Source organism: Oncorhynchus nerka, linkage group LG20 (assembly GCF_034236695.1).
Source record: "Oncorhynchus nerka isolate Pitt River linkage group LG20, Oner_Uvic_2.0, whole genome shotgun sequence".
Taxonomy (NCBI): domain Eukaryota; kingdom Metazoa; phylum Chordata; class Actinopteri; order Salmoniformes; family Salmonidae; genus Oncorhynchus; species Oncorhynchus nerka.
Window position 1 is genome coordinate 37763807 of NC_088415.1, and position 25820 is coordinate 37789626.

Sequence of the window (25820 nt, forward strand, 5' to 3'; positions counted from 1 at the left end):
ATGTGTGTATGTTCATGTGCACGTTATCTGCGTGTGTGCGTAGGTGCGTTGGTGTGTGTGTGTCTGCGTGTGATTGTGTTTCTGGCAGCGTGACTGACGCAGCGTCTCTTCTCTCTGGCCCCGTCAGAGTGGCGTCAGGGGCGGATGGCCCGCGTGGTCCTGCAGGACGAGGACATCACCACCAAGATAGAGAACGACTGGAAGAGACTCAACACACTCATGCACTACCAGGTACGGTGAACCGATCTATGTTGCGTATATCTAGACTCGCCACACTCCTGCACTACCAGGCAGTGTTATTCCATCGACATGACATGTATACGTGTTGACGACAGTGTATTGCAGTTTGTTGTGTACATTATCCATATCAGTCTCTGGAGTTATAACGTGGGATTCAGCCACGTTATAAACGCACGTTCTATGTAGTAGTATAATGATAGTTTATAGTAAGAAAATCACCCAGGCCCACTCAGATGTACTGCAGGTGAACTTTAATGTTGAGCCACTTCTGACTTTGAGACGTTGAATCCTCCTCCAGACTCATTAGAATTCACTCGCCTGGTTTCATCTGATCTGCATGACTCACACAGAATAGAGGGCAATTATTCCTCAGGTGGCGAGAGAGAGAGAACCGACACCTCCTATAAAGTGTCTTCCCTGGAGAGATACAGTCTCTCATTCCCTCCTCTCTCCCCCTCTACCTCTCCCTCTCTCTCGTTCCCTCTCCTCTGAGGCCCTCTACTCCTGCTATCTATATTTAATCTCCCTCCGCTCAGGGACTAGGTTGTCCTTTACCTGTTACCGTGGCAATTAGCCCTGCCTCGCTCCACGCTGAACTTCTCTCTACATCTCAGAGGCTCAGACTTGACCTGCAGTTCCTTGCCACCTTCATGGTCCTGGGGTGGGGGGGGTGGGGGGGTTGAAAGCGGGAGGAAGAGAGAGAGGGGGAAAGACAGGGAGAGGGAGAAGGGGGAGATACAGAGAGAGAGAGGTAAAGAGAGAAGGCAGCTAGTCCTCTCCAGAGCACATGAATCTTTCAGTAGTGCAGAGGGTCAGCAGGCTCCCATTACTCAGACAAGGAGACCATCTGCCCAGAGCTCCAGACTGCAGCCTGTTGATCTGCAGCCCTGAAGCCTGCAGCCATGGTGTGTGTGTGTGCGTGTGTGTGTGTTACTGAGGACTAGGTTCAGTCTGTCATGGAGGGGGGCTGGGGCTGCAGCCTTACCATGGGGCCTTTCTCTCTGAGACCTGCTTCCCCAGAGGAGGAGAAAAAAGAGGTAGAATAATTTACAAGGTGTCAGGGTTATTAGATGGGAAACATCATAGTGTCCTTCGTAGAGGACTTGGTCCCATGCTGATTTACTGTATGTATGTACCCCCCTCTGTGTCTCCTTCCTCTTCTCTTTCCTCTCTTTTTTCTCTCCTTCACCCACAGATAGTAAGCAGCGGTCTCAACCTCTCTCTCTCCCCCTTCGCTCTCCCCCCTAAGCACCTCAGAGCGCTCTCTATGGTACCCATACTACTCCTAGTCTATAAAGTACCACTGAGTCTCTATGGTACTACTCTGAGTCTCTATGGTACTACTCTGAGTCTCTATGGTACTACTCTGAGTCTATATAGTACTACTCTGAGTCTCTATGATACTACTCTGAGTCTCTATGGTACTACTCTGAGTCTCTATGGTACTACTCTGAGTCTATATAGTACTACTCTGTGATTTTATGGTACTACTCTGAGTCTCTATGGTACTACTCTGAGTCTCTATGGTACTACTCTGAGTCTCTATGGTACTACTCTGAGTCTATATAGTACTACTCTGAGTCTCTATAGTACTACTCTGTGATTTTATGGTACTACTCTGAGTCTATATGGTACTACTATGAGTCTATATAGTACTACTCTGACTTTATGGTACTACTCTGAGTCTATATAGTACTACTCTGAGTCTCTATAGTACTACTCTGTGATTTTATGGTACTACTCTGAGTCTCTATAGTACTACTCTGTGATTTTATGGTACTACTCTGAGTCTATATGGTACTACTCTGAGTCTATATAGTGCTACTATGAGTCTATATAGTACTACTCTGACTTCATGGTACTACTCTGAGTCTATATAGTACTACTATGAGTCTATATAGTACTACTCTGACTTCATGGTACTACTCTGAGTCTATATAGTGCTACTATGAGTCTATATAGTACTACTCTGACTTTATGGTACTACTCTGAGTCTATATAGTACTACTCTGAGTCTCTATAGTACTACTCTGTCATTTTATGGTACTACTCTGAGTCTCTATAGTACTACTCTGTGATTTTATGGTACTACTCTGAGTCTATATGGTACTACTCTGAGTCTCTATGGTACTACTCTGAGTCTATATAGTACTACTATGAGTCTATATAGTACTACTCTGACTTTATGGTACTACTCTGAGTCTATATAGTACTACTCTGAGTCTCTATAGTACTACTCTGTGATTTTATGGTACTACTCTGAGTCTCTATGGTACTACTCTGAGTCTCTATGGTACTACTCTGAGTCTATATAGTGCTACTATGAGTCTATATAGTACTACTCTGACTTCATGGTACTACTCTGAGTCTATATAGTACTACTATGAGTCTATATAGTACTACTCTGACTTTATGGTACTACTCTGAGTCTCTATAGTACTACTCTGTGATTTTATGGTACTACTCTGAGTCTATATAGTACTACTCTGAGTCTCTATAGTACTACTCTGTGATTTCATGGTACTACTCTGAGTCTATATAGTGCTACTATGAGTCTATATAGTACTACTCTGGCTTTATGGTACTACTCTGAGTCTCTATAGTACTACTCTGTGATTTTATGGTACTACTCTGAGTCTATATAGTACTACTCTGAGTCTCTATAGTACTACTCTGTGATTTTATGGTACTACTCTGAGTCTCTATGGTACTACTCTGAGTCTATATAGTGCTACTATGAGTCTATATAGTACTACTCTGACTTCATGGTACTACTCTGAGTCTATATAGTACTACTATGAGTCTATATAGTACTACTCTGACTTCATGGTACTACTCTGAGTCTATATAGTACTACTCTGACTTTATGGTACTACTCTGAGTCTATATAGTACTACTCTGAGTCTCTATAGTACTACTCTGTGATTTTATGGTACTACTCTGAGTCTCTATAGTACTACTCTGTGATTTTATGGTACTACTCTGAGTCTATATAGTACTACTCTGAGTCTCTATAGTACTACTCTGTGATTTTATGGTACTACTCTGAGTCTCTATAGTACTACTCTGTGATTTTATGGTACTACTCTGAGTCTCTATGGTACTACTCTGAGTCTCTATGGTACTACTCTGAGTCTATATAGTGCTACTATGAGTCTATATAGTACTACTCTGACTTCATGGTACTACTCTGAGTCTATATAGTACTACTATGAGTCTATATAGTACTACTCTGACTTTATGGTACTACTCTGAGTCTCTATAGTACTACTCTGTGATTTTATGGTACTACTCTGAGTCTATATAGTACTACTCTGAGTCTCTATAGTACTACTCTGACTTTATGGTACTACTCTGAGTCTATATAGTACTACTCTGAGTCTCTATAGTACTACTCTGTGATTTCATGGTACTACTCTGAGTCTATATAGTGCTACTATGAGTCTATATAGTACTACTCTGGCTTTATGGTACTACTCTGAGTCTATATAGTACTACTCTGAGTCTCTATAGTACTACTCTGTGATTTTATGGTACTACTCTGAGTCTATATAGTACTACTCTGAGTCTCTATAGTACTACTCTGTGATTTTATGGTACTACTCTGAGTCTCTATAGTACTACTCTGTGATTTTATGGTACTACTCTGAGTCTCTATGGTACTACTCTGAGTCTATATAGTACTACTATGAGTCTATATAGTACTACTCTGACTTTATGGTACTACTCTGAGTCTCTATAGTACTACTCTGTGATTTTATGGTACTACTCTGAGTCTATATAGTACTACTCTGAGTCTCTATAGTACTACTCTGACTTTATGGTACTACTCTGAGTCTATATAGTACTACTCTGAGTCTCTATAGTACTACTCTGTGATTTCATGGTACTACTCTGAGTCTATATAGTGCTACTATGAGTCTATATAGTACTACTCTGACTTTATGGTACTACTCTGAGTCTATATAGTACTACTCTGAGTCTCTATAATACTACTCTGTGATTGTATGGTACTACTCTGAGTCTATATGGTACTACTCTGAGTCTCTATGGTACTACTCTGAGTCTATATAGTGCTACTATGAGTCTATATAGTACTACTCTGACTTCATGGTACTACTCTGAGTCTATATAGTACTACTATGAGTCTATATAGTACTACTCTGACTTCATGGTACTACTCTGAGTCTATATAGTACTACTATGAGTCTATATAGTACTACTCTGACTTTATGGTACTACTCTGAGTCTATATAGTGCTACTATGAGTCTATATAGTACTACTCTGACTTTATGGTACTACACTGAGTCTATATAGTACTACTATGAGTCTATATAGTACTACTCTGACTTTATGGTACTACTCTGAGTCTATATAGTGCTACTATGAGTCTATATAGTACTACTCTGACTTTATGGTACTACTCTGAGTCTCTATAGTACTACTCTGTGATTTTATGGTACTACTCTGAGTCTATATAGTACTACTCTGAGTCTCTATAGTACTACTCTGACTTTATGGTACTACTCTGAGTCTATATAGTACTACTCTGAGTCTCTATAGTACTACTCTGTGATTTCATGGTACTACTCTGAGTCTATATAGTGCTACTATGAGTCTATATAGTACTACTCTGACTTTATGGTACTACTCTGAGTCTATATAGTACTACTCTGAGTCTCTATAATACTACTCTGTGATTGTATGGTACTACTCTGAGTCTATATGGTACTACTCTGAGTCTCTATGGTACTACTCTGAGTCTATATAGTGCTACTATGAGTCTATATAGTACTACTCTGACTTCATGGTACTACTCTGAGTCTATATAGTACTACTATGAGTCTATATAGTACTACTCTGACTTCATGGTACTACTCTGAGTCTATATAGTACTACTATGAGTCTATATAGTACTACTCTGACTTTATGGTACTACTCTGAGTCTATATAGTGCTACTATGAGTCTATATAGTACTACTCTGACTTTATGGTACTACACTGAGTCTATATAGTACTACTATGAGTCTATATAGTACTACTCTGACTTTATGGTACTACTCTGAGTCTATATAGTGCTACTATGAGTCTATATAGTACTACTCTGACTTTATGGTACTCTGTAGTGGTTGATGGAGGTTGTGCAATATGTCAGCTTCCATCCTCCGACAGGTCTCTCTGTTGTTGTTATGTTGCTCTGTGTCACTCTGTCTCTTTCATTAGCCATGGGAGACGCTACAGGGCACAACAACAACACACACACACACACATTTGTTACAGCGATAGAGGAGCATCTCTCAGTGCTCAATAGCACATCTGAAGCCTGCCTATTGATCATGGATCTGACGCCCTAACACAACACCACTACAGAGGAGACGCACATGGGCCGGACGCGGGGTGATTAGAGGGAGGGGGGTGAGTAGAGACAGGAAAGCAGGGGAAGAGAGTAAATGGGGAGAGAAGAGGGAAAAGAAGGGGAGCGACGGAGCTTCTTGTTTATCATTACAGCTGTGATGAGCCAGGTAGGTGTGTGTGTGTGTGTGTGTGTGTGTGTGTGTGTGTGTGTGTGTGTGTGTGCGCGTGTGTGTGTGCGTGTGTGTGTGTGTGTGTGTGTGTGTGTGCGCGTGCGTGCGTGCCTGCCTGCCTGCCTGCCTCCTGGCACGAAGACGTGGAATATTTGCGTGCGTGTGAAATATTTACATGTGCAGAATTAGTGAACCTCACCCCTGTGACTCTGCTAATTCTCACACCAGACAGTGTGACCAGACACACATTCAAATTCATGAAACCCCTAACAATCTCGGAAGCTCTGCTATTTATTTCCTCATGGGAAATGGACGTTTACATACCCCAGATATAGATATACACACCGTCTCCTCGCCTGCCTCCTCCAACTGAAATTAAAACTTTAATGCATCATGCATTTAAAACGAGACAGACTGTACGGAAGCATCTTTATTCAGTAGTTACCTTTGCTACACTCTCAGACTAAACGGGTACCGTTAGCGTACGGGAATTGTTCCCAGGGGTACAAAAATGTTACAATACACAGTGTACCTGCATTTCAGAGGTACGCACATTGTCATACACAAAAAAAGGGGTACAGAGAAGATTCATTTCTGTATCCCAGGGTGGAGGTGTGGATTAGTGGGGGCGTGGCTTTCAGTTAGTTATTTTTGGCCACCCATGAGTGGAAGTGTTTAAGTCGTCTATGGTTATGTTTGAGCATGTCCGCTGCCAGATCTGAGGTCTTTATAAAGGCTTACATAAAACCATGTGACAATAAAGTGCTGTAATTAATATTGTAGCGACCTTAACCCAACCTTGCCAGGAGTTACGGATCTCAAGGCGTAATGGTTAAGGTGTTGGCTGGACCAGGTTCGAGTCCCGTTTGAGGATGGCGCTGGCCTCCCGAGTGTGGCAGCGGTCTAAGACACTGCATGGCCCAGCGTTGTCCGGGTTAGGGGGGGGATTTACTTGGCTCATCGCGCTCTAGCGACTCCTTGTGGTGAGGCGACTCCTTGTGGCAGGCTGACTCGGACATCAATTGAACGGTGTTTCCTCTGATACATTGGTGCAGCTGCCTTCCGGGTTAAGTGTGTGGGTGTTAAGAAGCACTGTTTGGCGGGTCATGTTTTTCGGAGGGCGCATGACTCAACCTTAATAATAATAAAAAGAAGTGGGATGGCGGAGAGGTGTGTAAACGTGAGGGACTTGATATAGAGAAGGACATTTTTGCCACTTAGAAGGAACAAATGGCTTTGTCAGTGTGGTGGTACCCTTAAAAGGCTCATTTGAATCTGTGGACTATATGGTACAATATTGACTCTTTTATGGTAGGAACTGCAAGGGTACAACTATGTACCTAGAACTAATGGTACAATGACGTACCTTACAGAGTACCACTACAGTGACAAGCATTTGTACGTATTAAGTACAATTCGTCACCTTTTTTCTGAGAGTATACTTAGAGCTCAGGGGGACTGAATGAAACTCCACAGACACACTCTCTCACACACACACACAGACACACAGACACACACACACAGACACACACACACACAGACAGACACACAGACACAGACAGATAGACACACACACACAGACACACACACACACCTGGACTGTTGGTCTGAGCAGGAGGAGAGCAGATAAAAGATTGATGAGATAGGAGAGTGCCTGGCTGATTGCTGATGTTGATCTCTCTTTGTTGATTAGTCTTCCTCCTTGTCAAAGGGAGCTTTTCGTTAGCCAAGCCCTTACTTTCTCTGTGCACTCTCTCTACCTCCTACCCTTGCACCTTTTCCTCTCTTGCTATCCCTCTCTATCTCCCTCGCCTTCTCTCTTTTCATCAGCCCAGCTCTTACTCTCTCTTTGTTCTCTCTCTTTCTCTCTCTCTCTCTCTTTCTCTCTCTCTTTCTCTCTTTCTTTCTCTCTTTCTCTCTTTCTTTGCCATCCTCCGAGGTGAGATGTTTAACCTTCCGTCTGGTGAATAGCATTACCGGTCCAGTAGTTCCCAGGGGAGCAGGGTCTAGAGCAGGCTAGACCAGAGGTGGCACACTCACATCCAATTACCATATAATGGGCTTGAGTGGCATGAGACATAGGGCAAGATTTACAATTCAAATAAAAAACTGTGTGGGAAGTCAGGTGTTTAGAGCTGTGAATGCTTGCCCGTGTGAGGTGTTGGTGAAATCTTAAACTGCAAATAGATCACTTCAAATGCATTGCAGTGGGGGTGGTTGCAGTTAAATGCATTGCAGTGGGGGTGGTTGCAGTTAAATGCATTGCAGTGGGGGTGGTTGCAGTTAAAAGCATTACAGTGGGGGTGGTTGCAGTTAAATGGATTGCAGTGAGGGTGGTTGCAGTTAAATGGATTGCAGTGGGGGTGGTTGCAGTTAAATGGATTGCAGTGAGGGTGGTTGCAGTTAAATGGATTGCAGTGAGGGTGGTTGCAGTTAAATGGATTGCAGTGGGGGTGGTTGCAGTTAAATGGATTGCAGTGGGGGTGGTTGCAGTTAAATGGATTGCAGTGAGGGTGGTTGCAGTTAAATGCATTGCAGTGGGGGTGGTTGCAGTTAAATGCATTGCAGTGGGGGTGGTTGCAGTTAAATGCATTGCAGTGGGGGTGGTTGCAGTTAAATGCATTGCAGTGGGGGGTGGTTGCAGTTAAATGCATTACAGTGGGGTGGTTGCAGTTAAATGGATTGCAGTGAGGGTGGTTGCAGTTAAATGGATTGCAGTGGGGGTGGTTGCAGTTAAATGGATTGCAGTGGGGGTGGTTGCAGTTAAATGCATTGCAGTGGGGGTGGTTGCAGTTAAATGGATTGCAGTGGGGGTGGTTGCAGTTAAATGGATTGCAGTGGGGGTGGTTGCAGTTAAATGGATTGCAGTGGGGGTGGTTGCAGTTAAATGCATTGCAGTGGGGGTGGTTGCAGTTAAATGGATTGCAGTGGGGGTGGTTGCAGTTAAATGGATTGCGTATTTGGGAAAAGTGTAGTAATTGGAGTCAGGTTTGCTTCACACGTACCTTGGTTTTTCCCGTCCTCTGCCGTGCCTACGTGGACGGTAAGGATTTTTCCAGGGGCACAGCTGGAAATGTGACGGAGGAAAATGGCTGCAGGAAATGACTTGGTTCCCATCCTCCTGCAGTGTAGCGGGCTAAACTGTGCCAAGACATTAGAGCCCTGTCACTGTGCCTCCATGTTGTGTCCTGACCTTGTGTTGTCCTACTGATGTTGTGGAGGAACCGACATGACTTCACCAGGAGCTCAGTTTCACCCCCCCCCTCAGACTGAGAACCTGCACTGGGACGTTTTGGGTCTATTTTAGATCAACCCAGACAGACACTACGGATAGTTGGAGTACAGCAGTAACGTATCTTTCCATCAATCTGATTCTCTGTGGCGGCTCGTCCCCTGTTGTCATCTGAGCAAACAACGCCCCACAGACAGAGTTTGAGTTTTAAAATATGCTCAGACAGAGAAGGAAATCTAGATCAACATTTTGGCAGGCATAGTGAAGAGAGTGTTCCTCTGCTCTCCACAGATTCCTTTATACGCCAAGATAGTTGGTATGGGGTCTGATGACAGCCAGTATTGCTGCAGATTGAGTCATCTTCTCTTCGGGAAACACAGTGGGACTCAATTCTCATTGCATTGTCCCCAACCAGTATATGTTATTAAAACACTCTTAGAAAGCTATTTAGTTTGATATAAACACAATTTAGTGTTCAAATTACAAAATAACCCTTTCATCTTATATCCTTAAGTTCTATATTAAAGACCTGTCAGTTAGGAAATTGTGTGTGGCTAAACCTCAGCACAGCGCAGTCCAGTCCAATCTGTGATAGATAGGCCTCCTAAGCTAGGCTTGGGCCACAGGATCAGGGGATGAGAGATAGGCAGGTGTGGACATAGGGGGGCTGTTTGATGAAAGTCTTATCACAGTGTAGCGTTGGTTCCTTATCACACCTGCAGGCCACTGTCAGGCTCACCTCAGCTCCCTGCCTCACACTGTGGATTAGCCCTGAAGGACGAAGCTGCACGCCTTCAATCATCTCCACTATCACCACAACCCATCTCTATCTCTACGCTCACACAGCCCTTCTATCAGACTCCATAACATAGAGGAGGAGAGGGAGAAGGATGGGAGCGAGGCAGAGAGAGAGCGAGAGAGAGCCTCCTGTCAGGCAATTCCCATGAAGGAGAGAGGAAGAGAGACAATGCTCGGTGTAGAAAGGAACAGGTGTCACCACTGTCAGAGCTGGAGGAATGAGAGTGAAGGCTTCCGAAAATATGGAGAAGGTTAGGATGGAGAGGGAGAGGATAGTTTGGGCTCGGGAGAGGTCTTCACAACCCAGAGCCAACGGCTGGAAAGAGGTTCCAAAGAGCGGTTTGTCGTTCCCCACTAAGAGGGCAGGCGGTGTGGCATAATTTAATGAGATGACTCCTCCTCAAGCTTCTGTCCTTTCAAGTGCTCTGTCTGCTGGAGCTGGAGTTAGCTCTAGCACTTGACCCCGGCTGTGACCCCAGCTAATGGCCTGTTAGAAATGAGTGGAGGGGGTTGAGGGTTGCTACTGTACAACGTGGGGCCACGTCATTAGCCGTGGAGTGCCGAGAAGAGGAGGAGGAGAAGTGTAGAAAGGAGGCGGCAGGAGAGGAGAGGAGAGAGAGGTGACCCAGCTGAAGCTTTAGAGAGGCTAACAGTGAGGAGAGGAGAGAAGAGAGAGGTGACCCAGCTGAAGCTTTAGAGAGGCTAACAGTGAGGAGAGGAGAGGAGAGGAGAGGAGAGGAGAGGAGAGGTGACCCAGCTGAAGCTTTAGAGAGGCTAACAGTGAGGAGAGGAAAGAAGAGAGAGGTGACCCAGCTGAAGCTTTAGAGAGGAGAGGAGAGGAGAGGAGACCCAGCTGAAGCTTTAGAGAGGAGAGGAGAGGAGAGGAGAGGAGAGGAGAGGAGAGGAGACCCAGCTGAAGCTTTAGAGAGGAGAGGAGAGGAGAGGAGAGGAGAGGAGAGGAGAGGAGAGGAGAGGAGAGGAGAGGAGAGGGAGAGGAGAGGAGAGGAGACCCAGCTGAAGCTTTAGAGAGGAGAGGAGAGGAGAGGAGAGGAGAGGAGAGGAGAGGAGAGGAGAGGAGACCCAGCTGAAGCTTTAGAGAGGCTAACAGTGAGGAGAGGAAAGAAGAGAGAGGTGACCCAGCTGAAGCTTTAGAGAGGAGAGGAGAGGAGAGGAGACCCAGCTGAAGCTTTAGAGAGGAGAGGAGAGAGAGAGGAGAGGAGAGGAGAGGAGAGGAGAGGGAGAGGAGAGGAGAGGAGAGGAGAGGAGAGGAGACCCAGCTGAAGCTTTAGAGAGGCTAACAGTGAGGAGAGGAGAGAAGAGAGAGGTGACCCAGCTGAAGCTTTAGAGAGGCTAACAGTGAGGAGAGGAGAGGAGAGGAGAGAGAGGGGTGACCCAGCTGAAGCTTTAGAGAGGCTAACAGTGAGGAGAGGAGAGGAGAGGAGAGGAGAGAGAGAGGTGACCCAGCTGAAGCTTTAGAGACGCTAACAGTGAGGAGAGGTCGGGGGACAGATTATTTCTCTCAACCTTGTTTTCATGTCATATATAGGAGGTTTTCATTCAGCCCGTGGCTGCTTGGTGATTTCACACTGTTGGATGCTTGTCCTTCTTGTTCTTTCACTCCGAAAACTCAATTCCCTTCACTGGGTTGGCTGGACATGCCACAGAGGGCTTTGGTATTTTGGTTCTCAAAAAGGAAAAACAGTGGTTTTGTATATTTGTGTGCAATATTTTGTCTATCCAGATTGAAAGAGTGCACGCAAACACACCCTCCCAGCTGTGATTGGCAATGAAATGTAGAGTAAATGACAGTAGGATGTGGAATGGTGTAGAACACTGACTTTTATGGCTGTGACTCGGAGAGACTGTGGACAGAGTCAGCAATGTGTCGTCCATAGACAAAGACAGAGAGGTAGTCAGAGTGGTCCTGGCATGTACAGTATGGTAAAGGTGTCCTATAAGACTCTTTCATGTGGAGAGAGCTCATCCTCCTGCCGTACCCCGTGTAGTTGAGATCAAAAGCAATCTTTGTAGGAATACTGTAGACAATAGAGCCGGATTGGAGGGCTGACTCTTCCACTGTGCCATTGTTCCCTGTCACTCTCAATATCTTTCTTTCTTATCATCAATTTCCCTTCCGTTTTTGGACAATCCCTCCACTTTCGCTCGTTCTTTCTTTTTCCATCACTGTTATGGCTTAATTTATTTTCCTCTCTCTCTGCCCGTACCCCCCCCCCTCTCTGAGATGCTGCGATGACAGTGAGGCGGGGGAGGTTGTTTTCTAGACATGCCAGTGGGAAGCCCTCACTCCGCATTGCTTTAGCTCTGGCTTTCTGCCCACTCCCGCCTCCCCTTCCCTTCTCTCCTCTCCTTATTTCCCTAATGGCTGGGGAGTGATGGGAATGGCGATGCGGATCATCTCATCACAGAGGCATCTGAGTCGTTTCGTACAGAGAGACGCTCTGCAGAGAGAGCCCACGAGGCGTTAGAGATGACAGGAGGTTGAATGGGGAGAATGTGACAGAGTACAGGGAGGGAGGGATTCAAGGAGAAGGAGAGGAAGGAGATGCTGTGTCATGGCGTAGGTGTGAGCACGTGTTCATATCTCTTGGAAAGGGGCGGAGGGTGCTAAACCAGGGTTGCAGATCAATGTGTACTGCATACGGACAACGTGTCGTCCGCGAGCAGCACGCCTGTCGGTGATTGAGCACGTTCTCTTATCACAATGTTCTCTGTTGTGTTGTTGCAGGTGTCTGACCGCTGTGTGGTGGCTCTGGTGCCCAAACAGACCTCTTCCTACAACATCCCCCCGTCAGCCAGCATCTCCCGGACCTCCATCAGCAGATATGGTGAGCACATAGAACATAGAACATAGAACGTTGAACATAGATCTCCATGGTAGGTACTGTACTTCGCTCCTCAAGCCATGGGACCCTTTCAAACAAACAACATCAACATAAATAGTAACACAGGATGAGGAAGGGAGGGTCGTAGGTCAAAGTGTTCCGTGTCTAAGCCTTTGGGTGTGAGCACACCTGATATACACATTAGCCTTTCAGATGAGTTTGTAGACATTTTGTTCAGAGCCACAATGGGAGCAAAAATAAAACCCCTCCTAGCTAAAGACCAGCTCTGTTTGGAGCGTCTAATGCTTTGCTGCGGAGCCATTGCTTACCCTACTATCTCCTCCCGACGGTGTTTACTGCCGTTTACCTCACAGCCCAGAACCTGCAGGGGTGGTAGAGGGATGGAGAGGAAGAGAGGGGGAGAGAAAGAGAGGGGGAGAGTAGAGAGGGCCCGATGGGAGACATGGAGAGAGGTGTTTGGTTTTACCATCAAGTATAATAATGAGGATGCCAGACTGAGCCTGGAGCCAGAGTGTAATGGTCCGTCACACACACACACACACACACACACACACACACACACTAGTGACAGTCACAGGGGTGAGCCACAGGGCCTCCCATCTGGTTCCATGCCCAACCCCAACGGCAGCATGTGATTGGCTAATTATTCACTGTGAATGATACTTCACACCAATAGAAAGTGAAAACGGAACACGGTTGGCCAATTATCAGGGCTGGGATTGGATGAGAACCCCCATAGGTTGTTTTCTGTCGCCTGGAGAGATGACCAATTGGGCCAGTAACACCATCACCCATCTCCTTTCCTATTTACTAAGTCCCCATTTGCCAATCACAAAACCACCAGTAAATTGGAAATTAGCCCTGGACAGTGTCAGACAAACAATGAGGATAGTTAATGTGTCATGTGCAATGCGCAATAAAAGTCCTATAGGACTCTCTAATTCATAAAGATGGTGACGTTTATGATGTCCGGGAAAGCATTGCCAGCTCCTCATTAACACGGCCACATTAAGAATGTACTGCAGAGAGACTGCGAGATACAGGAGTAATGACTACATAACCAACAAAAGCAGTATTATGCTCTAATGTAGTAAATAAGTATTACTCTGTAATGACTGAAACAGAAGATCTGGAGATGAATTGCCAACCTGAATGATCTAAAGGACACTAACACATTATGTTAGTCTCAGTGTGGTTCAGTGACTGGTAATGCATACAGTATTAAACAGTATTCCATCCTGAACAACATACTGCTTAAATCTGAATATTTGACCAAAGTCATTAAATAGCAATGAGGGGGGGTGTGTGTGTGTGTGTGTTGTACGATGCTGCATCAAAAAACAACCTGTCCTCCTCTGGCTCCAGCCCGGTCCCCAATCAATCAAAGCCTGGCACAGCGGGCACAGATGTGCCCCGACACCCGTCTGATTGATTCATATCAATTTAACATTCAGCATTTAGCATCCCGCCTCAATTTACCGTTCCAGCACCCTCCCGGCCCTGAGTAACCCGCTACACACTCCCCCCTGATGCCGCACAACCTACCTCACACACACACACACACACCCCTGCTACCCTCACACCCACCCCCGGGAGTGTGAAGTCTGGTGCAGTGGTTACTGAGCTGAAGATAGGAGGGAGAGGTCTGCCCCCCTGGAGAGGAAGGAGTAGTGAGAGAGAGAGGGGCAAGGACCTGCCAGTGGCTTAAAATGGGATTTGAGACCTCAATCCACCCCACTCGCACACACAGAGAGAGACACACACAGGGGCTGACAGACCCCCCGCCCCCCGCCAGTCTCAAAGGTCCCCAGTGGCCACCCTAGAGACCCTTCTCGCTGCTGCTGCTCTTTAGAAAAGACCACTTAGTGCTGTAAGTCGCTGTAGAGCTCTGAGGCTTTGTTGTCCCACACTGCCCTTTGAAGACAGGTGAGTGGGATCTGACAATGATAGAGAGCCCCTCCAGACCTCTCACACACACACACACACTCACCGCCACTGGGGAGGAAAGAGCTGCTAAGTAAGAACACTGGTGAAGAAGAGGAGGAGGAGAAGAGCGCCATTCCTTAGTGTCAACGGAATGAGGGAAAGAAGATGGCTGGAGTGCTTTACATATTAGAGGTCATTTGATGCATTGATTAGGACCCTTTCAATGTGGCGACAGCAGGAAAGAGACAATTATACTTCCTTTTAAGAGGAACCCAGGAGAGCCACGTCTCTGTGTCTCTGTCAATTCAAAAGGGCTTTATTGGCATGGGTAACATATGTTTACATTGACAAAGCAAAATAGATCATAAACAAAGGTGAAATAAACAATCAAAAATTAACAGTAAACATTACACAAAAAAGTTAAAGGAATAGAGACGTTTCAAATGTCATATTATGTCTGTATACAGTGTTTTAACAATGTGCAAATAGTTAAAGTACAAAAGGGAAAATAAATAAAACATAAATATGGATTTCTCTCTCGCACCTCTATTCAGAGAGAGGGATAATATGAAGGAAAGAGAGCGAGAGAGAGATGATATGAAAGAGAGGGAGGGGGGGCCACTGGACTGGCAGCTGCCCCTCCACCACTCCCCCACTCTCTGGACTTAATGAAATATTATTGGTGCATGGCTCCTTTCATCCGTTTAGTCCAGTGAGAGGGTGCTGCTCCTGCTATCCAGAGGGCCAACAGACATGTATTGAGCTGGACGGACGGACGAACAGACAGACAGAGACCTATTTATTCCCCTTCCTTCATCACACTTCTGCCAAGCTAATATGAAATGATCCAACGCCGTAATTTACTTTACAGAAAGGTTAAAGAGGAACAAGGGACTAGGGGTTTTACGCTTTGTAATGAGACTACAGAGGAGAAGGGCAAATTAGACAGGAGGAGGTTCAGTGTGTGTGTGTGTTGGGGGGGAATATCAAATCTAATTTTATTGGTCACATGCAGATGTTATTGCGGGTGTAGCGAAATGCTTGTGTTCCTAGCTCTGACAGTGCAGTAATATCTAACAGTTCACAACAATACACACAATACACACAAATCTAAAGTAAAAGAATGGAAATATAAGAAATATATAAATATTAGGGATGAGCAATGTCAGAGTAGCATATATACAGTATATACATATGAGATGAGTAAAGCAGTATGTAAACATTATGTAAACATGATTAAAGTGACTAGTGTTCCATTATTAAAGTGACCAGTGAATCCATGTCTATGTATATTGGGCAGCAGCCGCTAAGGTACAGGGTGGTAGCCGGCTAGTGATGGCTATTTTAACAGTCTGATGGCCTTGAGATAGAAGCTGTTTTTCAGTCTCGCGGTCCCAGCTTTGATGCACCTGTACTGACCTTGCCTTCTGGATGGTAGCGTTGTGAACAGGCCAAGACTCGGCTGGTTGATGTCCTTGATGATCTTTTTCGCTTTCCTGTGACACCGGGTGCTGTAGGTGTCCTGGGGGGAAGGCAGTGTGCCCCCGGTGAAGCGTTAGGTAGACCGCACCACCCTCTGGAGAGCGCTTCAGTTGCGGGCAGTGCAGTTCCCGTACCAGGCGGTGATACAGCCCGACAGGATGCTCTCAATTGTGCATCTGTCAAAGTTTGTGAGGGTCTTAGGGGCCACGCCAAATGTATTCAGCCTCCTGAGGTTGAAGAGATGCTGTTGCGCCTTCTTCACCACACTGTCTGTGTTGGTGGACCATTTCAGAACGTCGGTGATGTGTACACAGAGGAACTTGAAGCTTTTCACCTTCTCCCGTTGATGTGGATAGGGGCCTGCTCTCTCTGCTGTCTCCTGAAGTCCACGATCAGCCCCATCGTTTTGTTGACGTTGAGGGAGAGGTTATTTTCCTGGCACCACTCCACTAGGGCCCTCATCTCCTCCCTGTAGGCTGTCTCATCATTGTTGGTAATCAGGCCTACTACTGTTGTGTTGTCTGCAAACTTGATGACTGAGGCATGCGTGGCCACGCAGTCATGGATGAACAGGGAGTATAGGAGGGGGCTGAGCACACCCCCTTATGGAGCCCCTGTGTAGAGGATCAGCAAAGTGGTGTTGTTTCCTATCTTCACCACCTGGGGGCGGCGAGTCCGGAAGTCCAGGACGCAGTTGCACAGGGCTGTGTTCAGAACCAGGGCCCCGAGCTTAATGATGAGCTTGGAGGGTACTATGTTGTTGAAGGCTGAGCTATAGTCAATGAACATCATTCTTACATAAGTATTCCTCTTGTCCAGATGGGATAGGGCAGTGTGCAGTGTGATGGCGATTGCATCGTCTGTGGATCTATTGGGGCAGTATGCAAATTGAAGTGGGTCTAAGGTGGGTCTAAGGTGGAGGTGATAGGATCATTAACTAGCCTCTCAAAGCACTTCATGATGACAGAAGTGAATGTTACGGGCGATAGTCATTTAGTTCAGTTACCTTTGCTTTTTGGGTACAGGAACAATGGTGGAGATCTTGAAGCAAGTGGGGACAGCAGGCTGGGATAGGGAGGGATTGAATATGTCCGTTAACACTCTAGGCTGGTCTGCGCATGCTCTGAGGACTGGGCCGGCAGCCCTGCGAGGGTTAACACGCTTAAATGTCTTACTCACGTTGGCCACGGAGAATGAGAGCCCACAGTCCATGTGAGCGGCCCGCATCGGTGGCACTGTGTTCTCCTCAAAGCGGGTGAAGAAGGTGTTTAGCTTGTCCGGGAGCAAGACGACGGTGTTCACGACGTGGCTGGTTTTCCCTTTGTAGTCCATGATTGTCTGTAGACCCTGCCACATACATCTCATGTCTGAGCCGTTGACTCCACTTTGTCTCTGTACTGACATTTTGCCTGTTTGATTGCCTTATGGAGGGAATAACTACACTGTTTGTATTCAACCATATTCCCAGTCACCTTGCTCGAATGCTGCCATTTATCCACAGTTTCTGATTTGGGTAGGTTTTAACAGTCACCATGGGAACTTCATCCCCTATACACTTCCTGATGAACTCAGTCACCGTGTCAGTGTATACGTCAATGTTATTCTCAGAGGCAACCCGGGAAGTTGGAGTAGCAGTGGTTGAGTGTTTAAGCAGCGCAAGTATTACAGTCAATCTGTTGATAGAACTTCGGTAGCATTTTCCTCAAATTTTCTTTGTTAAAATCCCTAACTACAATATATGAGCCTTCAGAATATGTGGTTTCCAGTTTGCACAAAGTCCAGTGTAGTTCCTTGAGGGCCGTCGTGGTATCGGCTTGAGGTGGAATATATATTGCTGTGACTATAACCAAAGAATTCTCTTGGGAGGTAATACGGTCGGCATTTGATTGTGAGGTATTCTAGGTCGGGTGAACAAAGGGATTTGAGTTTCTATACGTTATCACAATCACACCATGAGTAGTTAATCATGAAACATACACCCCCGCCTTCTTTCTTCCCGGAGAGTTCTTTATTCCTGTCTGCGCGATGTACTGAGAACCTGTATGGCTGTATGGACAGGGACAGTATATCTAGAGAGAGCCATGATTCCGTGAAACAGAGTATGTTACAATCCCTGATGTCTCTCTGGAAGGAGATCCTCGCCCTCAGCTCATCTACTTTATTGTCCAGAGACTGAACATTGCCGAGTAATATATACCTCTTCTCCGCCGGCGGAGTCTTGGAGCAGCCTCTGGGATAAGTTCAATTGCCCTGGGGAGTACAAACAAAGAATCCAATTCGGGAAAGTAGTATTCCTGGTCATAATGCTGGTGAGTTACCACCGCTCTGACATCCGAAAGTTATTTCTGGCTGTATGTAATATCATCTCTCTCTAATAATGTAAGAAATAACACAAAAAAAAACAAATACAGCAAAGTTGCCCAGGAGCTAGAAGCAGAGCATCCCTGTCTGTCGGCGCCATCTTGCGTGTGTGTTACTGAACAGGACAAGGGAATAGAGCACAGAACTAGGAACGCAGTGGCTCATTTAAAGTGTCTAATTTCTCTCCCTCCGTCTCTCTCTCCTACCCTTTTTCGCTCTCTCTTTCTCTCTCTCTAGACTCATCCTTCCGGTACACAGGTAGTCCAGACAGTCTGCGTTCCCGTGCCCCTATGATAACCCCTGACCTTGAGAGTGGGGTCAAAGTGTGGCACCTTGTCAAGAACCACGAGCATGGAGACCAGAAGGAGGGAGACCGCGGCAGCAAGATGGTCTCCGAGATATACCTGACCAGGCTGCTGGCCACCAAGGTACCCAGCTTACAAACTTCTTTATGTAACAGGCATTGTGCCTCCATATTTCAATTATACTACAGTAGTTTACTTTCAGTCACAGTGGTTTTGTTTGACATAAATTGTACTAAGTGACTAGTGGTACAATCCTGCATTTTGGATCCAGTGGCGAATGAGAAACTTTCATCTGCTTAGGTTATTGCCTATTCATTTAGGAAATCAGTTATTATTGAGTGAGTTTATGTATGTCTGACCTGCTGTGTCCATTGTTTTTACCCAGGGTACACTGCAGAAGTTTGTGGACGACCTGTTTGAGACGTTGTTCAGTACCGTCCACCGGGGTAGCGCCCTGCCCCTCGCCATCAAATACATGTTTGACTTCCTGGACGAGCAGGCGGACAAACACGGCATCCACGACCAAGATGTCCGCCACACGTGGAAGAGCAACTGGTGAGGAACCTGGAGGATGTAGAGTAGGAATGATAGGATTCATCAATAGGATGTATAATGTAGGATGTGATGTGTATCAGTCAGAGGATGATACACTGAGTCATCGGTAAGAAACTTTCCCAAATATAACAGTACTGGATTCTGCCTGTCTGGAGTCAGCACTTTAGTGACCCAGAAATAGAAGAGAAATACGGTACTGATAGTTAGTGGATTCTGACTCAGTGCTTTCATGACCCAGAGAGTGAAGAACAACACTGAGAGGGAATTCTGACTGACTCATTTCTGTGCCCTCTCTCTCTCTCTCTCAGCCTCCCGCTGCGGTTCTGGGTAAACGTGATCAAGAACCCTCAGTTTGTGTTTGACATCCACAAGAGCAGCATCACGGACGCCTGTCTGTCTGTGGTGGCCCAGACCTTCATGGACTCCTGCTCCACGTCAGAGCACCGCCTGGGCAAGGACTCACCCTCCAACAAGCTGCTGTACGCTAAAGACATCCCCAACTACAAGAGCTGGGTGGAGAGGTGAGTGAGACAAAATATACACAAAGTATTCTATTTCCTTGTTTTCTTACCGCACAAACTATTTTGGTCCTGGATACACTTGCAGTATGTTTAAGCAATATGGCCTGTTCAGCCTTTAGCCGTGGTATATTGGCCATATACAGTGGCAAGAAAAAGTATGTGAACCCTCTGGAATTACCTGGATTTCTGCATAAATTGGTCATCAAATTTGATCTGATCTTCATCTAAATCGCAACCGTTGACAAACACAGTCTACATATACTACTAACACACAAATGATTGTATTTTTCTTGTGTATATTGAATCCATAATTTAAACATGCACAGTGTAGGTTGGAGAAAGTATGTGAGCCCCTAGGCTAATGATTTCTCCAAAACCTAATTGGAGTCAGGAGTCAGCTAACCTGGAGTCCAATCAATGAGATGAGATTGGAGATGTTGGTTAGAGCTGCCTAGCCCTATAAAAAAAACACACATTTGAGTTTGCTGTTCACAAGAAGCATTGCCTGATGTGAACCATGCCTCAAACAAAAAAGATCTCAGAAGACCTAAGATTAACTTGCATAAAACTGGAAAGGGTTACAAAAGTATCTCTAAAGCCTTGATGTTCATCAGTCCATGGTAAGACAAATTGTCTATAAATGGAGAAAGTTCAGCACTGTTGCTACTCTCCCTAGGAGTGGCCGTAAGGGAAAGATGACTGCAAGAGCACAGTGCAGAATGCTCAATGAGGTAAAGAATAATCCTAGAGTGTCAGCTAAAGACTTACAGAAATCTCTGGAACATGCTAACATCTCTGTTGGTGAGTCTACGGTACGTAAAACACTAAACAAGAATGGTGTTCATGGGAGAACACCACGCAAGAAGCCACTGCTCTCCAAAAAAAAACATTGCTGCACATCTGAAGTTTGCAAAAGTCCACCTGGATGTTCCACAGCGCTACTGGAAAAATATCCTGTGGACAGATGAAAGGAAGGAGCACACAACACTATGTGTGGAGAAAAAAAGGCACAGCACAGCAACATCAAAACCTCATCCCAACTGTAAAGTATGGTGGAGGGAGCATCATGGTTTGGGGCTGCTTTGTTGCCTCAGGGCCTGGACAGCTTGCTATCATCGACGGAAAAACAAATGCTCAAGTTTATCAAAGCCTTCCGTTCTCCTGAAAAAGGTCATATGTCCACCAATTGAAGCTCAACAGAAGTTGGGTGATGCAACCGGACAATGACCCAAAACACAGAAGTAAATCAACAACAGAAGAAAATACATCCTGACCTCAACCAGATTGAGATGCTGTGGCTGTCACGCCCTGGCCTTAGCATTCTGTTTTCTTTATTATTTTGGTTAGGCCAGGGTGTGACATGGGTGATTTATGTGTTTTGTCTTATCTAGGGATTTTGTAGATTTATGGGGTTGTGTTCAGTTTAGTGTTCTAGGTAAGTCTATGGTTGCCTGGAGTGGTTCTCAATCAGAGGCAGGTGTTTATCGTTGTCTCTAATTGGGAACCATATTTAGGCAGCCATATTCTTTGGGTATTTTGTGGGTGGTTGTTTCCTGTCTCTGTGTTCTCTGCACCAGTTAGGACTGTTTCGGTTTTGCCACGTTTTCTTATTTTGTATTTGTATAGTGTTTTCGTCTTTATTAAAGATGCTTAACAATAACCACGCTGCATTTTGGTCCTCCTCTCCTTCCCATGAGGAAAGCCGTTACAGTGGCATGACCTCAAGAGAGCGGTTCACACCAGACATCCCAAGAATATTGCTGAACTGAAACAGTTTTGTAAAGAGGAATGGTCTAAAATGGTCTTCCTCTTGACCGTTCTACAGAAAACATTTGGTTGAGCTTGTTGCTGGCAAAGAAGGGTCAATCAGTTATTACTTCCAAGGGTTCACATACTTTTCCCACCCTGCACTGTGAAGATTTACATTGTGTTCATTAAAGACATGAAAACGTATAGTTTGTGTGTTAATAGTTTAAACAGACTTTGTTTGTCTATTGTTGTGACCCAGATGAAGGTCAGATCAAATTTTATGACCGATTCATGCAGAAATCCAGGTAATTCCAAAGGGTTCACACACTTTTTCACATATGTACTCCACAGGAGGTTGGTGGCAACTTAATTGGGGAGGACGGGCTCGTGGTAATGGTTGGAGCGCAATAAGATGAATGACATCAAACACGTGGTTTCCATGTGGTTGATGTCATTCCATTCCCTGCTTTCCAGCCATTATTATGAGCCGTCCTCCCCTCAGCAGCCTCCTGTGATGTACTCTATGATGAGGCTTAACATTCCGGTAAAGAATTCTGGTTTCGATTGTTTCAGCTCTGCATGTTGAAACTGAGTGTCGCCCCCTGTGTGTGCCTGCAGGTACTACGCGGACATTAACCGTCTGCCGGCCATCAGTGACCAGGACATGAATGCCTACCTGGCAGAGCAGGCCAGGCTCCACTCCACAGAGTTTAACATGCTCAGTGCTCTCAACGAGATCTACTCCTATGTCTCCAAATACAGCGAGGAGGTGAGTCCTGACACACTGCAATAATTGCCATTCTTTTAACAGGGGAGGCCATGCTACAGCCTTATCAACTCTCCTCTTCAGTCAAGTCTAGTCTAGTTCATGGGCATTCCTAACTCATTTAGAGTGTTTCAAAAACTTTCAGAGATGGCAAGAGCTTCTCTGATCTGATGGTATTCGTCACAAAGAACCATACACCCCCCGCCGCCGCCCGCCACGGCCAAGTCACACAACCCATCCTAAGTGCCATATGTCCTGGGCCAATGAGAGTTGTGGGTGGATGATATGTGGAGGAGAGACAGGAACAGCGGCTGTACAAGCAGCCCAGCATGCTACTCCATCCCCTGAGTGGTGTGAAGGAACACAGCCCTGTTCTCTCTCTTTCTCGCTCGCTCTCTCTTTCTTTCTCTGTGGCTCTCTTGAGCAGAATCAAGACGTGGAGAGGGGGGGTTGAGGGAAAGAAAGAGAGAGAAGAGAGAGAGGGCAAAGAGAGAGAGAAAAATGGAGAGAGAAAATTTGGGAGAAAATTAGGGAGAGGGATGGGAGAGTGCGACAAAGAAGAGACGGGGGAGAGCGAGAGAGAGAGAGAAAAGCTTCTGTAATGGAGACATTCCGGCTGTAATGTCAGCACCTCTTCTGGGAGCCATTAGTCTGCCCTTATTGAGGCCCCATTCACAAGACGAGGAGCCTACTCCCTCTTCTCTCTCCCTTTCTATTCCATCTATCTCTCTCTCTTTCACTCTCTCCTCTGTGTTTCTCTCGTCTCTCTCTTCTTCCCCATCTGCCCTAAGAGCTTGAAGCTGCTGCCGCTAGGAGCTAGTGTTCACTTCTCCTCTCTCTTTTTACCTCTCAGAGACCACCTCTTTTACTCCCACTCTCTTTCTCGCACTTTCTTCCCACTTTGTTTCCTTTTCTTTTATCCCACGCTCTTCCCCCACCTCTAGCTTTCTTTCTCTCTCACAGACACAGACACACACACACACACACACACACTCTCTCTCTCTCTGTTTCTCCTCTTCTCTAGCTCTCTCTCCTGGGCACAGTGCTAAGGCCCTTATCGTTGGCCGTCATCAGTTGTTTGTTCCATGCCTGGCTCCCTGTGTGGCCCCTCTAGCGGGCTAGCGCAGTGCTAAATGGATTTTGGTGATGGCGGAGGGAGGGAGGGAAGGAAGGAAGGAGCTGTGCCTGCATACAGCACAACAGATTCATAATAGATTGGTATGAGGGGGAGAGGGGGATGAGGAGGAGAGGCTCCGCTGGGCTCTGCTCTGCCAGCTCTAAGAGCACTTAGGCAGATGAGAGGGAGACAACAGGCAGGGAGGCAGGTAGTGTACTATGGGACAGGCTGCTGGAGCTATGTACAGACCTTAAGAGAAACTAGTCTTCGTTAATGTCCCCATAATGTTTTCACCTCAACGCCTTTCCTTGCCCACTGCTCACAATCACATACAGTCCATGTCGGTCATGTAGAAAGGGGAGAGCTGTGCATTAGCATTGGTCCGCAGCTTTAATCAATGTCACTTTATATCCACTCACTGTGTGGCATAACTCGTACCAGTGATCTTATTGGGTAGTGTTTCTCCTGTTTGATATGAGCACATGAAAAAGCACAGCCCGGCTGCCGCGTTGTCACCCTGGCATGCATACAGCGTGTTGTGACTCTGTGTGACACCACAGACAGCAGAGAGGAGACCCTGTCGGATTTCACGTTGAACAGCTTGACAAATGCCCACGTTTACAGAGGGACAAAAGAATAAGACAGGGCATAACACCAGTTGGATTCCTCCGTTATTGTGCCACTCTCTCTGACAGAGACAATTCTATTTCCTCTTTAATGTTATAGTCAGGAAATATCAATCACACATGATCCCTCCCATCCAACAAAGCATACTCTAAGCCAGTTGACATACAATGGGCATTATGTAAGTCAATACAACTTAATGTATTCCCTCAGGGGCATTTAAGAAAAGCCAAATCACAAATGTCAACTTCCTCAACACATAATACTGTAAACAGACCACAGACAACACATTCCTCAATACATCTGTATGTCTTCCCTGCGTTGAGTGTGACACTGAAGCATGTTGTTGTCCTGGGTTCACAGTAGGCTGACTTCCTGGTTTGAGTGTGTTAGGAATGACAGTAAAGCATGTTGTTGTCTTGTCCCCCCCCCCCCCCCCCTCCCCCTCCCAGATCACCATGGCCCTGGAGCAGGACGAGCAGGCTAAGAAACAGCGTCTGGCCTACAAGGTGGAGCAGCTCATCTCAGCCATGTCCCTGGAGAGCTGAGACAGACCACGGGATTGGACGACTGGACCGGCCCGGGATATCCATCAGCCACAGCCACCCAACCAACAGTCCCGATACTCACAGTGGGGGGTGGGGGGATGGGGGGGGGACAGGGGACAACCAACCACCACTGACCTGGGTCCTTTTAAATCCAGAAATAAGAGTTGTTGTTTTTTTTAATCAAATATTCTTCCTACGCCATACTGCCACCAACTCCAAAAGACTCCATAGGCTCTGGAGACATGGGTGGTGATGATGATGTACGGTGGGGCGACCACAGACCTTCATAAAGGCTACATGGCATCTTTCTTTCCAGCTGATATTATTTTGGGTTTGACGGGCAGTGTGGTGTGTGTGTGTGTGTGTGTGTGTGTGTGTGTGTGTGTGTGTGTGTGTGTGTGTGTGTGTGTGTGTGTGTGTGTGTGTGTGTGTGTGTGTGTGTGTGTGTGTGTGTGTGTATAGCCCTGGAGGAGAGATATGAGAAGGAACGAACAGAGGGGAGATGTTATAGCCAGATATACTCTCCCTGTCTGCTGAAAACTCACATTAGAGACGGTGTAAGAAAAAGAGCTAGCGAAAGTGATAAACAGAGATATTGTTGCTGAGTTTTGCTTCCAAAAATATCTGCTTTATTTTTGTATGTGTACATTTTGATCTCTATCAGTTGCAGTGGAAACATCTTCCTCTTGTTACATATATGGACATTGCTGTGCTGTACAAAGGCATAGGTTGCATTATAACACGTCTTATAGGGTGCCGTGGCCATCAGAAAGACATGGTTCTAATGTCATGTCCTGTCCTGTCCTGCTCTCTGTTCTCCTCAGACAGCATTACCATTCGTTATCAACATGATACTCCAGACCAAGTGGACAGAACCCAGCTCTGACTGTAAACCCATCAGCCCTGTACAGGAACCCCCAAAACGCATTCCGCATCGTACGGAGACCGGACCTCCTCTGAGGCGGTCAAAGTTCAACCAGCATGCTTATCGACCCCAAACCCCCTGTACCCTGTGTGATAAGAGGAGCTCCACAGGCCCACAGAGCGTTTAGCTCATAAGGACAACAACCAGCATCCCACTGGTTTCTGGAAGACTCTCCTCTGCAGTAACGCCGTCTGTGTATGTACTGTGAATGTACAAATTATGATGGGTCTTTTTCATTTGAGTATGTTTTTTAAAAACAAATAGGAGTTAGTTGAACAGAA

General features: G+C 46.0%; 1 protein-coding gene across 1 annotated transcript in view; it reads left to right on the plus strand.

Annotated features, from left to right (window-relative positions):
* The window catches only part of LOC115102444 (plexin-A2-like), a 313165-nt gene extending 288445 nt beyond the window's left edge, over window positions 1-24720 (plus strand). Inside the window, exons 26-32 of the mRNA XM_029622400.2 lie at window positions 128-231; window positions 12543-12642; window positions 18667-18857; window positions 19120-19289; window positions 19598-19810; window positions 22178-22328; window positions 24519-24720. Of these exons, the coding sequence (XP_029478260.1) occupies window positions 128-231; window positions 12543-12642; window positions 18667-18857; window positions 19120-19289; window positions 19598-19810; window positions 22178-22328; window positions 24519-24614 (1025 nt within the window). The 3' untranslated portion in view covers window positions 24615-24720. The remainder of the gene's footprint in view (window positions 1-127; window positions 232-12542; window positions 12643-18666; window positions 18858-19119; window positions 19290-19597; window positions 19811-22177; window positions 22329-24518) is intronic.
* Window positions 24721-25820: the final 1100 nt, after the last annotated feature.